At 35.2% G+C, this 15,794-nt stretch overlaps 1 protein-coding gene across 2 annotated transcripts in view; it reads left to right on the top strand.

Moving 5' to 3' along the window:
• Positions 1 to 15,794, top strand: part of DENND4C (DENN domain containing 4C) — a 123,123-nt gene that overhangs the window by 101,376 nt on the left and 5,953 nt on the right. For both annotated transcript variants that reach the window (XM_072728185.1, XM_072728186.1), the window contains 5 exons: positions 263 to 438; positions 3,728 to 3,910; positions 4,631 to 4,826; positions 5,466 to 5,711; positions 6,809 to 6,926. In XM_072728185.1, coding sequence (XP_072584286.1) covers positions 263 to 438; positions 3,728 to 3,910; positions 4,631 to 4,826; positions 5,466 to 5,711; positions 6,809 to 6,926 — 919 coding nt within the window. The remainder of the gene's footprint in view (positions 1 to 262; positions 439 to 3,727; positions 3,911 to 4,630; positions 4,827 to 5,465; positions 5,712 to 6,808; positions 6,927 to 15,794) is intronic.

Here is a 15,794-nt window from a genome sequence, read left to right as displayed (position 1 = left end):
TGGCTGTGAACATGTTTATTTCAGAATGGCACTTAATAGAATTCTGTGACACCCTTGTAAACAGAAGAGTAAATCATTTTGTTGAATTTGCTTCATGTCTTACATAAGCAGGACAATAAACTGGTAGTTTTATCTATAAAGTGACTGAACTGTTAATTCCAAATTTGATCAACAAATAAAAATTCTGTCTCTTAAGAGGATGGCCTGTTAAGGTTTCTTTTCACTATGGCAGTTCTCAGTGTCTACACTCTTCTACTCTTAGGTTTTGATGTCAAGTTGTTCACAGTGCAGAGCTTGTGGAGCTTTAGTTTACGATGAAGAAATTATGGCTGGATGGACGGCAGATGATTCAAATTTGAATACCACCTGTCCATTCTGTAAAAGCAACTTCTTGCCTCTTCTCAATATAGAATTTAAAGACTTGAGAGGCTCTGCAAGGTTAGTATTGTACACGCCCCCTTACAAGGTGAGTGCCCTTCCAGAAGGCATGACTCCTGGGGAGAGTGGAACAGTCACGCACACGCCAGCTGCCCCCTTCCTTTCTCTCCTTCACTTTCAGTATTGGAGTAGAAAATACTGCCGATATAGAAGACTGCTTTTCCATTTTATTTAACACACAGTTATCTGTATAGTTAATCCTTGGAGCTAAACCTTATAGATAATTCAGAACTTTAGTGTTTGTCATTATTTTAAACTTTCTTTCTCAGTAACTATCTTCTAGAAGAAAAAATAAAGCTGCGAGGGATATGGCTTTTTGAACTCTTATAACTTGTTGCCCCTTTTATGGTAGTGCTCTATATGGTGAAATAACCAAATTCTAGGCAATAGAAGAGAGACTAGATGATCTCTTATTAGTCATTAAGTCATCAAAGGCTTGGTGCCTGCTTACCTCAGTAATTATACTTAATATTCTATTTGTTTTATGGAGCAAATTTCATATTATTATCTACCTTTAGCTGCTTTTAAAAAGTCTCCCAATTGTATGACTGTTTCTTCTTACCTTAGTTTCTCCTTTTAGCTTCAGGTATGGAGCTGAGTGAAGTCATATTCTAATTCCTGATGCACTATCATCATTGCTTTGTGCAAGGGTCTTCTTTTATTAGTTATACCCCCAACCCTCACTCATTTCCACTCTCATTCCTTTATCTAACAAAAACATTGACTCTACCGTGTGTGATATCTCTAATATACCCTCATAAAATACACTGTTTGCACAATTATGCATTTTTAACTTACATAAGTAGAATACTGATAATTTCTATTACTCGGTTTAAAATCTGAGTTGCTATGCATCCAGTTTATTATTCCTTTTCTCCTATAGGAAGTTAATACCTCATTTTACTCATCCATCATACGCTTCAGTTGCTTCCCGTTCTCTGTTACTATAAATATAACTCCCATGATGCAGTGCAATATAAAATATATCCCCTTCTAAACTTATGAAATAGTTTCTCTCAGAATAATAGTCTTAGGAATGAGGTTTTTGAGCCATTTTCATACATGATTTCAATAAACAATGGAAGATTGCTTCCAGATAGCAATATTCCCACTATCAGTGCCCAAGAATTCTCATTTCGGTATATCTGTACCAGCATTTGGTTTTATCATTTTTCTATTCTCTGTATTCTAATGAATATAAAGTGGTATCATGATTTTGTTTGAATTTCTCTGAATATTAGTGAGGTATACTCACTAATATTGTTAGTTATTCCAGCATTTTCTATGAATTGCCTGTTTATATTTTTGTTTGATTTTGTTTGAATTTCTCTGAATATTAGTGAGGTAAACTCACTAATATTGTTAGTTATTCCAGCATTTTCTATGAATTGCCTGTTTATATTTTTACCTGGTCCATTTTTATATTAACTTTCTTTTTCTTGTTGATGTCTATCTTGAATATTCCTGATATTAATTCCTTGAAGTCATTCATTTTGACGTCATTTTCCATTAATTTTCCACCTAAGGATTTGTGCTTTTGGTCTTGTTTTAAAAGTTCTTTCCCATCTGTAGGACGTGAAGATTTTGTCCTGATGTTCCTTTTGTTAGCTTTGTACTTTACTTCTGATACTTAGATTTGTAATCCAGCTAGAGTACACCTTTGTGTTTGTGTATGACGGGAGGGAACAGCTTTATTTATTTATTTTGCTTAGAGCACCTTTAGTCTCCTCTCTCTCCCTCCACTCCCAAATCCACTTGGAGTTTTCATTGAGATTGCAGCATTAGGTGTATAGATTAATCTGAGGAAGATGGACTTTTTCAGTATTATTTTCTTATCTCTGAGCATATATATCTCTGAGTATATATCTCTATTTTTTTAGATTGTTTTTTAGGTCCTAATAGGGCTTTAAATTATCTTCCAGGGATTCCTGGGTGGTGCAGCGGTTTGGCGCCTGCCTTTGGCCCAGGGCACGATCCTGGAGACCCGGGATCGAATCCCACATCGGGCTCCCAGTGCATGGAGCCTGCTTCTCCCTCTGCCTGTGTCTCTGCCTCTCTCTCTCTCTCTGTGTGACTGTCATTAAAAAAAAAAAAAAAAAATTAAAAAAAAAAATTATCTTCCATAGTCTTTTTTGTTCAGTTTTTTTGTTCAGTTTAGTTAATTGTTTCATAAGCTATTGTGTTAAGTAGCTTGTATTTTCTAAGTGGGTTATAAAGGAGCATTGTTGATTTTCCTCCCCACTGTGTCATTATGGAAAATTTCAAACTTGCAGCTAAATTTAAATATTTTTCTTACGGTGACACCCAAATAATTCATCTCTCCAGTTACTATTTTATTTTACTTGCTTTATGAACTGTCTATCCCTCCATCTATGTCTATCTTATATTTATTTTTTTAAAGATTTTATTTATTTATTTATGAGAGACACAGAGAGAGAGAGGCAGAGATGTAGACAGAGAGAGAAGCAGGCTCCATGCAGGGAGCCTGATGCGGGACTTGCTCCCGGGACTCCAGGACCATGCCCTAGGTGGAAGACAGGCACTAAATCACTGAGCCATCCAGGGATCCCTGTCTTATATTTATTTAAAAGAAGATGTAGACATTAACGTAGTTCTCCCCCAAAGACTTCAGCATACATATTAAATAAAGTTCAATATTTGTTTACGGTTTCTTTTGTGATAAGGATGTATACAAGAAAATCTATAGATTTAAAATGTACCATTTGAAAATTGAATGCACACATTTATGCAAATCAAACTCTTATCAAGATACAGAACATTACTGTTACCTCAGAGAGTTCTCTTAATGTCCCTTGCAAGGCCCAACCCTCACTCTCTCCCCATCCAGATAGAGAAGGACAGAAATAAGATGAAAACAAAATAATGAATAAAGGGGAGAGAAAATGACTAGAGACAAATGGATATATATGTAGGGGAGGATGGTATGCATAGTTATAAGTTAACACATGATAGAATGCCATTGCTGCTCTATTTTTTTTAACTTAGAAAATTAATGAAATATTTTATTTTCCATCTTCCTTCACAGCTTTCTTTAAAGGATCTTATATTGAACTATAATGACTTTGAGACCTTTTTCATTTGAAAAGTTTACAAGAGAGAAAGAGAATGCTAGCAGGTGTGCATGTGTGCATGTGTGTTTAAAAGAAGCATCATTTGTATGGATTGTATAATTCATCCATGACTGCTTTATCACAAAGTAACTCTAAATATGAAATTTAGAGGATTGTAGGGTGTTTAAAGGCTTCTTTTTGTATTGCTCCATATTTAGCTTTTTCCTGAAACCAAGTACCTCTGGTGACAGTTTACAAAGTGGCAGCATTCCATTGGCAAGTGAACCTTCAGAGCACAAACCTATATCTAGTTCAGCAGAACCTGACTTGATCAATTTTATGGATCTCCCAAAGCAAAACGAGACCATAACGGAAGAAACAACCTCTGCAGTTGAATCAAGGTACCATAGGGTACAAAGAACTCTTCATTCTGGCATTTTAAAAATTTCATCTCAACTTTTTACTATGCTATATTGTTTAAGTATCTAATGTGATCATAAATCATTTTTGAAACTATGTTTAATGTTTTACAGTGTTCTTTAACAAAACAAGCTTCCCAACAGTACAAAGTATTTTTCCCTTTTAGTGTAGTCATTGCCAGTTTCCAGAGACATATTCTCTTTACTATGAAATATACTGCTTCTTAGATGCTGATTGAATCAAACACTTATTGAGAGACTATTTTGATGCTGAGCATTATGCTAAGCACTAAGAATAAAAGCGTAAGATCTGGTGGTCTCTATCCTTAGGTGGATTATGGCCTAGTAGAGGTTAAATATTTATCGATGAATCTGTAATACTTAGTTGCATAATTCTAGGTGATTTTGTTTAATAAAGATGAAATAATGTTTGAGTAAAACAACTGAATGGGTAGTTTTTTAAAAAGAATTATCTATTACCTACCCTTTGTCTTCTTCCCACCCTTCACCAGTCATCCATCCATCCTGTTCTTCTGACTACTTTTTACAAAAATGCCTGAAGAAAATGTAAATCTTATAAGGTGGTACTGATTCTCCTCTGATACATTCAGTAGATTCAAAACTTATTGTAGAAAATATTCTAGCTGGATCAGGTTTAGATTGTATTATAGCACAAACACAGCATTTCTTCATTTTTTTAAGTGATGAAATAAAGAGAGCCAGTGGAGAAGTTCAAACTATGAAATTTTCACCTGCGCCTAATAGTTTGTCAAAGCGAAACATATCTTTGACTCGAAGTCACAGTGTTGGAGGTCCTCTGCAAAATATTGACTTTTCCCAGCGACCATTTCATGGCATTTCAACAGTCAGTCTCCCAAACAGTCTGCAGGAAGTTGTGGTATGTAACAAGATTATAACTATCTGTGTACTCGTGTAAGTATTTCTTACAGCAGTGCATAATTCACAAGTAATAATTTTTCATAAGCAGATGAAGAACTTTAAAAAATTTCAGTATACTACACAGTTCCTAACAGAGTTGTATGAAGAAGATAAAGTCAGCTTTCCTGGGGAATCATTATAAAACATCTGAAATGTATTTCTTGTAAAAATCGAGAAACTCTATATGTTTAAAATAGGGTCTGTTATATGGATTATTAATTTTCTTTTGTAATCCTTTAACTTAAGGGCACTTATTAAGTATTTCATTTTTTAAAATTTTCTTTTTTTTTTTTTTTTTAAAGATTTTCATTTATTCATGAGAGACAGAGATAGGTAGAAATACAGGTAGAGGGAGAAGCAGGCTCCATGCAGGGAGCCCGATGCAGGACTCGATCCCAGAACCCTGGGATCATGCCCTGAGCCGAAGGCAGACGCTCAACCACTGAGCCACCCAAGCATCCTTCTTTTCTTAGGTTTTCATTAGGGTATGCCAGTGGAACTCACTGATTTTGAAAGGATAAAGTATAGTCTAACTGAATAATCATACACATACAGAATAGATAATATTCACTTCTTCCTGTGTTTTTATTTTTTAAAGGATCCTTTAGGAAAGAGACCCAACCCTCCCCCTGTTTCTGTGCCCTACTTGAGTCCTCTAGTGCTTCGTAAAGAACTTGAATCTTTGCTAGAGAATGAAGGTGACCAAGTGATTCACACATCCTCTTTCATCAATCAACATCCAATCATTTTCTGGAACCTCGTTTGGTATTTCCGACGTTTGGACCTTCCTAGTAACTTGCCAGGACTCATCCTCACATCTGAACATTGTAATGGAGGTGTACAGGTAGGGTACCAACATCAGTACTTCTACTCCATTGGGGTTGGTTAGAATGAGATTTAGCTTCAAGTAACAGTATACAACAACAGTGCCTTAACAGGAGGTATGCTGCTTCTCTTTCACAGAAGAGTTTGGGCAGGAGGTACTGAGATGGTATAATGTTAGGGACCTGAAAGATCCTTCTAGCTTTTGTTCAGCTGTGCGTAATCTCTGTTTCCAAGTTCTGTATGTGGTCCAGGATGGCTTTCCTCTATTTCCAACCATCATGGCCACATCCCAGCCAGCAGTAAGGATAAAAATAGAGTATGAAGAGTATGCCTTCTTTCTCTAGATAGTTCCCTAGAGTTGTACCTAACATTTATCTGTGTATCTGTTTGGCCTAAACTTAGTTATATGGTTATATCTAGTTGCAAGGGTGTCTAGAATAGGTAGTTTTCATTCTGAACTCCCAGCTGAAATTCTCACAACCACCTTATTTTAAAGGACTCCTCTTATCCTTGTTTTTAAGATGATATAATTAAAAGTTAGAGTAGTTAAATAACTTCTATAAGGTCGCATACCTAATACGTGATGGGGGCCAAGACCACAGTGTGGCCATCGGACTTTGAAGCCCCTACTGTACTGGTGCTGGGTGCCTGATCCCGTTGGAGGCAGTGAGCTTACTAGAGTTCCTTCATTTTGGGATATTGAACATGAATACTGAGCCATCCCCACATACACCAGGTTCGTGACAGAATCTTTTCTTAAAGTATCATACTCTATTTTGACTGATTTGTTTTAAGTAGCAATCTGGACAACAAGATAGTAGAAAAGATTGGACTTTCTTTTCCCTTAAAATTTGTTGTAATGGTGACTGATCTTTCATGTGGCCACTGTGCCAGTTACCAACTTGTCTTTCCAATCTGTAGAAGTAGGAATGAGAAACTTGCACTTCAGAAACAGGAATATTTATCATAAGATACAAATAAAAATTTAAAAATTTGCATAGAATTTTAGGTCCAGAGTTTTGAAAGAACTCATTTGTTTTATATAATCAAGCTTTGCTAGATCCACTGGTAATTATTCTGCCTAGGGTACTAATACTTTCTACTTTACTCTTTTAGCTTCCTCTATCATCTCTGTCCCAGGATAGCAAACTTGTATATATTCAGCTATTATGGGATAACATCAACCTTCATCAGGAACCAGGAGAACCTTTGTATGTCTCATGGAGGAATTTTAGTAAGTAAAATAGAATTAAAGACATAAAAGACTCAAACTGGAAACAACCCACATATCTTTTCACAAGTGAATGAATAAACAAATTGTGGTACTATCCATACAGAATACTCCTTAACAATAAAGAAGAATAGACTACTGGGGGAAAAAATAAAATTAAGGAGGTGAGAGAAACAAACTATTCTGCTTTATTTTTAAATTTTTAGTATCTCTTCAAGAGTCTTTCTATTTTAGATCAAATTGATTTGCTCTTGTACTGATCCATTTGACTGTGTCAGGGAGTTAAAGAATGTTTTGTGATTTTTCTGTCAGTTGCCAATTTTAGTTAGGTATTGGGAGAATAAATTCTATATAGTTGAAGAACAATATGGATGTGTTGGTATAGGATCATAATGTAAATTATATGGATACTAATCTCAAAGATTATGGCTTCATTTTCAGTCTTATATTTAGAACTGTTTTTTACAGGGCATTTAAAGAGGTATCATCCAGTATTCCAAAGTCCTTTGAGTTAATAAAACAGCACTACCCAGTAGATAAGTGAGCATATGAATATAATAGGCAGTTCATGGAAGAAAAATTACATGGCTTATATTAGTTTGCTAGGGCTACCATAACAGAATACCACAGACTGGGTGGCTTAAACAACAGAAATTTGTTTCTCACAGTCTGGACAGTGTAAGTCAAAAATCAGGATGTCAGCAGGTTTGGTTTCTCCCATGGCCTCTCTCCTTGGCTTGCAGATGGCCTTTTCCCTGTGTAAATCTCCATCTCTCTGGTGTCCTTTTCTCTTCTTATAAGAACACTAGTTATATTGGATTAGGGCCCCACCCTTATGACCTCATTTAACGTTAGTTACCCTTTAAATTAAAAAAAAAAATAAATAAAAAAAAAAAAAATAAAAGACCCTATCTTCAGATATAGTCACATAGGGAGTTAGAGCTTCAACATGTGAATTTGGGGGGAACATAATTCAGTTTATAACACAAACATGAAAAAATGCTCAGTCTTACTATTTAGTGAAATATCCCTTTCTTTTGTTAAAAAAGGGAAAGGACAAACTTAGCTACATCAAGATGGCAAAAGACTTTATTATATCTAATCTTTTTGAGGATATGGAGGAAAAGATCCATATCCACTCTGATCTACTGTTAGAAGTGAAAATGATACGGTTCTGTAGAAGAATATGGCATATATTATCCATATTTATTTTTTTTTATTTTTTTTTTATTTATTTATTTATTTATTTATTTATTTATTTATTTATTTATTTTTATTTATGATAGTCACAGAGAGAGAGAGAGAGAGGCAGAGACACAGGCGGAGGGAGAAGCAGGCTCCATGCACTGGGAGCCCGATGTGGGATTCGATCCCGGGTCTCCAGGATCGTGCCCTGGGCCATCTATCAGCTCATTTGTCAGCAGAAACTTTGCATGCCAAAACGGAGGAGGATGACATAGTCAAATGGTCAAACAAAAAAACCTACAACAAAGACTACTCCCCGTGGCAAGATTATCATTCAGAATTGAAAGAGAGAGAAAGTTTCTCCAAAAGCAAAGTTAAAGATTTAACCATACTAAATAAGCCTTAATGTTAAGAATTTTTCAAGTGAAAGGAAAAGGCCATAAATAGAAGAAAATTATGACAGGATTATATCTACAAAAATTAGTTAAGGAATACACAAAGTAAAATAGGAACACTGTATAAATAAAACATGGAGGGGGAGTAAAAATTTTGTGCTTTAAAAATGTGTTCAAATTTAAGTGACCATCAACTTACTATAGAATGGTATATATATATATATATATATATAATGTTACATTTGAATCCCATGGTAACCACAAATCAAAAACCTGTATAGATACAAAATATAATAATAAAGAGAAAGGAATCCAAGCATAACACTAAAGAAAGCCTCAGACTACAAGGAAAGAGAGCAAGAGAAGAAGAAAGGAAAAGAACTGCAAAAACAACCAGAAAACAACAAAATGGCAATAAGTATATACCTATCAATAATGACTAAATGTAAATGGATTAAATATTCAAATCAAAAGACAGAGGGTGACGGAATGGATGGGGGGGGGGGGGGGGGGAGGAACGAAACCCATCTCTATGCTGCTGACCAGAGATTCACATTAGATCTAAAGATATACAGAGAATGAAAGTGAAGGAATGGAAAAAGATATTCCATCCAAATGAAAGCGAATGAAACAAAAGCAACCAGGGTAGCAATACTTTTATCAGACAAAAAATAGAATTTAAAACAAAGAGTATAGCAAGAGATAAAGAAGAGCCTTACATAGTGATAATGGGATCAGTCCAAAGATAGGATATAACAGTTGTGAATATCTAAGCATCAAATATAGGAGCACCTAAATATATAAAGCAAATATTCACAGGAAATTGAGGCAAATTCACAGAAATACAATAATAGAGAATTTTAACACTCCACTTAAACATCAATGGGTAGATCATCCAGAGAGAAAATCAAGAAGGAAACTGGCTTTGAATGGCACATTAGACCAAACGTACTTAACAGAGATATATGTAGAACATTCCATTTCAAAACACATTATTTTCAGGTGCATATGGATAGATCAGTGTTGGCTGCAAAACAAATCTTAATAAATTTAAGAAGACTGAAATCATATCAAGCATCTTTCCTGACCACAACAGTGTGAAATTAGAAATCAGTGACAAGAAAAATACTGGACAAAACACAAACAGGTGAAGGCTTAACAACATGCTATTAAACAAAGAATGGGTCAATGAAGGAAATCAGAGAAAATTAAAAAATACATGTAGATTAATGGAAATAGAAACACAATAGTCTAAAATATTTGGGGTGCAGCAAAAGCAGTTTTAGGAGGGAAGTTTACAGTGCCACAGGCCTATGTCAAAAGATGACAAAAATCACAAACTAACCTCTAACATCTAAAGGAACTAGGAAAAGAACAAAGCTCAAGGTTAAAATGAAGGAAATAATAAAGATTAGAGTGGAAAGAAATAGAGACAAAAAAATAGAAAAAATCAGTGAAATCAAGAGCTTTTTTTTTTTGAAAAGATAAAATTGATAAACCTTTTAGGCAGACTCATTAAGAAAAAAGTGGTCTCAGATAAATAAGATCAGAAATGAAAGAGGAAAAATAACAACACAAAAACACAGAGGATTATAACACTGAAAAATTACATGCCAATAAATTGGTCCTAGAAGAAATGGATAATTCCTAGATTATCCATTCCTAGAATGGATAATTCCCAGTCTTCCAAAATTGAATCAGAAAGAAATAGAAAACCTGAGTAGACTGATTACTAGTAATGCAGTTGAACTGGTAATCAAAAAAACTCCCAACAAGCAAAAATCCAGGACCAGATGGTTTCACATGTGAATTCTACCAAACATTTAAGAGTTAACACCTGGTCTTCTTACGCTACCCAAAAAATATGGGAAGAAGGAAAACTTCCAAATTCATTCTACAAGGCCAGCATTACCCTGATACCAAACCCCAATAAAGACACTATGTAAAAAGAAAACTGTTGGCCGGTATCCCTGATGAACATAAATGGAGATATCCTCAATGAAATATTTGCAAACCAAATTCAATAATATACTAAAAGGATCATTCACCACAATCAAGAAGGATTTATTCAGGGACACAAGAATGGTTCTATATTCACAAATCAGTTAGTGTGATTAACAGGAAGGATAAAAACCATGTGATCATCTCATTAGGTGCTGAAAAAGCATTTGACAAAGTAGAATATCCACTCATGATAAAAACTCTCAACAAAGTGGTGTTTAGAGGGAACATACCTCAACATAATGGAAGCCATATATGAAAACCCACACTAACATTATACTCAGTAGTAAAAAATTAAAAACTCTTCTTTAAGATCAGGGACAAGGGTGTCTACCCTTACCACTTTTATTCAGTGTACTACTGAAAGTCCTAACTGTGGCAGTCAGACAAGGAATTAAAAGACATCCAAATTCAAAAGGAGAAAGTAAAATTTTTCCTATTTGAAGATGACATGATATTATATATATAAAACCTGAAAGACTTCACAAAAAAACTCTTAAGATTCAGTAAAGTTGCAAGATAGAAAAATTAATACCCAGAAATTGATAGCATTTCTCTACACTAATAACATAGGAAGAGAAATTGAGAAAACATTTTGTTTACAATTGTACCAAAAAGGATAAAATATCAAGGAATATATTTAACAAAGTAGATAAAAGACCTGTACTCTGAAAACTGGGACAGTGATGAAAGAAATTGAAGATGACACAAACAAATGAAAAGATATACCATGTTCATGGATTGGAAGAATTAATATCATTAAAATGCCCATACTACCCAAAGCAATATATGGATTTAATGCAATCTGTATAAAAAATACCAATAGCATTTTTCACAGAACTAGAACAAATTATCCTAAATTTGTATGGAACTAAAAAAAAATCCCAAATAGACAAAGTAATCTTGAGAAAGAGGAGGTTCACAATCCCAGATTTCAAGATCTACTACAGGAAGCTAGAGTAATCAAAACAATATGGTACTGGCCCTAAACTAAATACATAGATCAATGGAACAGAATACAGAGCCCAGAAATAAATCCACACCTATATGGCCAATTACTCTATAACAAAGGAGGCAAGAGATACATAATGGAGAAAAAGTCTTTTAAATAAATGATGCTTGGAAAATTGGATAGCTACATGCAAAAGCATGAAACTGGGTGATTTTCTTATATCTTATACAAAAATAAACTCAAAATGGATTAAAGACCTAAATGTGATACCTAAAATCTAAAACTCCAAAAGAAAACCTAGGCAGTAATCTCTTTGGACTTCCGCATAAGCAACATATTTATGCATGTGTTTCCTCAAGCTGGGAAACCAAAGCAAAAATAAACTGTTGGGACTACATCAAAGTAAAACTATTTTGCACAGCAAAGGAAACCATCAATAAAATGAAAAGGCAGCCTGCTTGGTGGAGAGCCTGCTTCTCCCTCTCCCTCTGTTGCCTCCCCCTGCTTGTACTCTCTCTCTCTCTCTCTCTTTGTCAAATAATAAAATCTTAAAAAAAAAAAAAAACAACTTTCCATAACTCAACAGATAAACCATCCAATTAAAAAATTGGCAGATCACCTTAAAAGACATTTCTAAAGAAGACATTCACATGGCCAAGAGACATAAAAAGATGCTCAACATCACTATCAGGGAAATTCAAATCAAAACCACAGTGAACTTCACCTGTCAGAATGGCTAGTATCAAAAAGTAGAGCTAACAAGTGTTGGTGAGTATGTAAAGAAAAGGAAACCCTTGTGCACTGTTGGTAGGAATGTAAATTGTTGCAGACAATGTGGAACACAGTATGGAGGTTTGTAAATTTTAAATTTAAAAATTAAATTAGGGGCAGCCCTAGTGGTTTAGCGGTTTAGCGCCGCCTTCAGCCCAGGGTGTGATCCTGGAGACCCGGGATCAAGTCTCACGTCAGGCTCCCTACATGGAGCCTGCTTCTCCCTCTGCCTATGTCTGCCCCCCCCCCCCAAATAAATAAATAAATTAATAATCTTTAAAAAAATTAAATCTAGAATACCATATGATCCAGTAATACTGGGTATCTACCGAAAGAAAACAGAAAACAGTAATTTGAAAGATATATGCACCCCTGTGTTAATTGCAGCATTATAGTAGCCAAAATATGGAAGTAATCCAAGTGTCCCTCAACAGATAAGAATTGATAATGGAGATGTGTGTGGAATATTACGTAATGGAATATTACTCAGCCATTAAAAAAATGAGATCTTGCCATTTGCAGTATAATGGATAGATGTTGAGGGCATTATGCTAAATGAGATTAGCTAGAGAAAGACAAATGCTGTACGGTTCCACTCATATGTGGAAACTAAAAAAACAAAAAACTAGAAAGAGAGTCGTAAATTTAGAGAACAAACTGATAGTTGCCAATGGGGAGAAAGGTGAGGAATGGACACAATAGATGAAGGGGATTATGAGATAGAAACTTCCTGTTATATAATAAAGTCACAGAGAATGAGAACTGCAGCAAAGTAAATATAGTCAACAGTGTTTTATGATGACAGATGGTGACGATACACTTATTGTGATGAAATACAGAATTTCCAAATCACTGTGTTGAACACCTGAATACTATCCATATTATTATCAATATATAACATATATTAATAAAATGCTTAAATAATAATAAAATGTATGTCAACTATACTTCAACAGTTTTTTGTTTTTTTTTTAAGAGAGAGCATGAACAGGGTAGGGGGATAGAGGAAAGATAAAGAATCCTAAGGAAGAGGCTCCACGCCCATCGCAGAGCCCAGTTTGGGGTTCAATCTCATGACCTTGAGATCATGACCGGAGCCGAAATCAAGAGCAGAACACTCAACTGACTGAGCCAGCCAGGCACCCCTCAAAAATAAAAATTTTTAGAAAGTAATGTCTCAGGGTACAGAACAAACAAAACATTTGTTCAAGAAAATATACTGAATTTCAGTAAAAACAGTAAGTTTCTGTGGCATTTGAGCTACAATTTTCTGTTCTTTCCCACTCCCCACTTCTACCCCCAGCTCTCAGCTAAGAACTACAGCATCTCCCTGGGAAAGACAGACTGCCAGCAGTTCTCATTCTCCCAGCTCTATAAGGTAGAGGCTAAATTCCAGAAGAGATAGATGCTCACGTCCTCCGCCTGGCATCCATTCATTTCTATCTCAGCTTCAGCAAGCAACGAATACAGGGGCCTCAGTTCTCAGCCCATCTTGCTCATAGAGGTATTATGCCAGGAGAGACAAGTTGAAAAGCCCAGAATCAACTGCTCCCACCCAACCCCCCCGTTCACAAAGCAGAAGTGTCATTCCAAGAAAAGGGCCACTGTTCCCAGCCCCAACTCTAGAACAGTGGCTCAGAGATTTTTACCCAAGGGAAGAAACAGGCCATCAGAACATTGAGCTCTAAAACCTTCCCCAAAGGAAATGACTTTATTTGGAACAGTATGGAGAAGTTCAAGCCCAAGAGCACTCTTGGAAATAGTGGAGATTTGGTGAGAAGACCAGTATGATACAGATAGAAAAAAACCAGACACCATAAGAAAAAAATCTGTATCACTTATGAATATCGACATGAATATCCTCAACAAAATACTACCAGTCTAAATCCATCAATACAGAAAAAAAGACTGTTTATCATGAGTGAGTGTAGTTTATCCCAGGCATGCAATGTTGGTTTAATATTTGAAAATCAAGTAATGTAATCTAACATACCAGTAGAATACAGGACAGAATCCACATGATCAACTTAATAGGCTTAGTCAGCTAAAGCATGTGACAAAATCTATCACCCATTGTAAAAACACTTAACAAGCTAGGAATAGAAACAAACTTCCTCAGCCTGATTATGAGAATCTATGAAAACCCACAGCTGACATACTTCATGGTAAAAGACTGAATACTTTATCCCTAAGTACAAGAACAAGGCAAGGATGTCTTTTTTCCTGTTTTGTTCAACATTATGCTGGAGGTTCTTACTAGAGCAATTAGGCAAGAAAATAAAAGATATCCAAATTGGAAAGGAGGAAGCAAAACTATATTTGTAGATTATATGCTCTAACAGATTAAAATCCTAAGAAGAATAGACACATTATATGGAAGTAATAAATTCAGCAAAATTGCAGGATATAAGATCAATACATAGAAATTAAGTATTACCATATATTTTCAATGAATAATCCAAAAATGAAAACAAGAATTCCATTTATAATAGCATTAAAAAGAATAAAATAGAGGGGTGCCTAGGTGGCTCAGTTGGCTGATCATCCGGCTCTTGATTTCTTCTGCTTAGGTCATGATCTCAGGGTCCCAGGATCAAGTCCCCCATGAGGCTCCGAGCTCAGTGGGGAGTCTGCTTGAGGATTTCTCTCCCTTTTCCTCTACTCCTCCCCCTCCTTGCATGCTCTGTCTCTGAAATAAAATCTTTAAAAAATAATAAAATAGGAAAAAATAAAGCAGAAGCAGCATAAAACTGAGGAAGACCTAAATAAATGATAAGAAATCTCATGTTTATAGATTGGAAGATTTAATATTAAGATGGCAGTGCAGTATTTCCAAATTGAGCTACAGATCCAGCACAATCTCTACCAAAAATCAAGGTGTCTTTTTTACAGAAATTGACAAGCCTATTCTAAAATTCACGTAGATATTTAAAGGACCCAGAATAGCTCAGACAATCTTGAAAAAGAACAAAGTTCTTTGTTAATTAAAAAACTGAGTTATAGGAGAAACAATGAAGTTGCAGATTATATTTCAGTTAGGTTCTAAAATCACAGAATATAAAAATCAAATATATTTAAAGGTCATCATGTAGCAGGTAGAAGAGCTAGAATCAAAACACATAGCAACCATTATTTCCTCTTATAACAGAGAACTTTGCTGTTTCTTTGAACACAAATGAAGTTCTACTAGTTGCCTTTATTAAGTGGCTGTGTTGTATGAAAAATACAATAACTAGTTTTATGACAGACACTGTAAATGAGGCTGACTGGGGAGCCACTGGATACATATTCCATCTCAACTAACATGGGTGTAAATCAAATTGTGTGGTTGCTGGAGTTACCTGCAGTATTAAAGTTTTCCCTTTTCCCTGGGTCAAGAACACTTTTTTGATTTATTTTTATTTTTATTTTTATTTATTTATTTATTTATTTGAGCATGAACAGAAGGAGGAGTAAAGGGAAATGGAAAACCTTGAAGCAGGTTCCACATTGAGTGTAGGTGGAGCCCCTGTTGGGCCTTGTTCTCACCTGAAGATCATGGCCTGAGCTGAACCCAAAAGTTGAACA

The sequence above is a fragment of the Vulpes vulpes genome, chromosome 12 (genome assembly GCF_048418805.1).
Source record: "Vulpes vulpes isolate BD-2025 chromosome 12, VulVul3, whole genome shotgun sequence".
Taxonomy (NCBI): domain Eukaryota; kingdom Metazoa; phylum Chordata; class Mammalia; order Carnivora; family Canidae; genus Vulpes; species Vulpes vulpes.
Note: the sequence above shows the minus strand (reverse complement) of the source record. Positions and strands in the feature narration are given on the sequence as shown.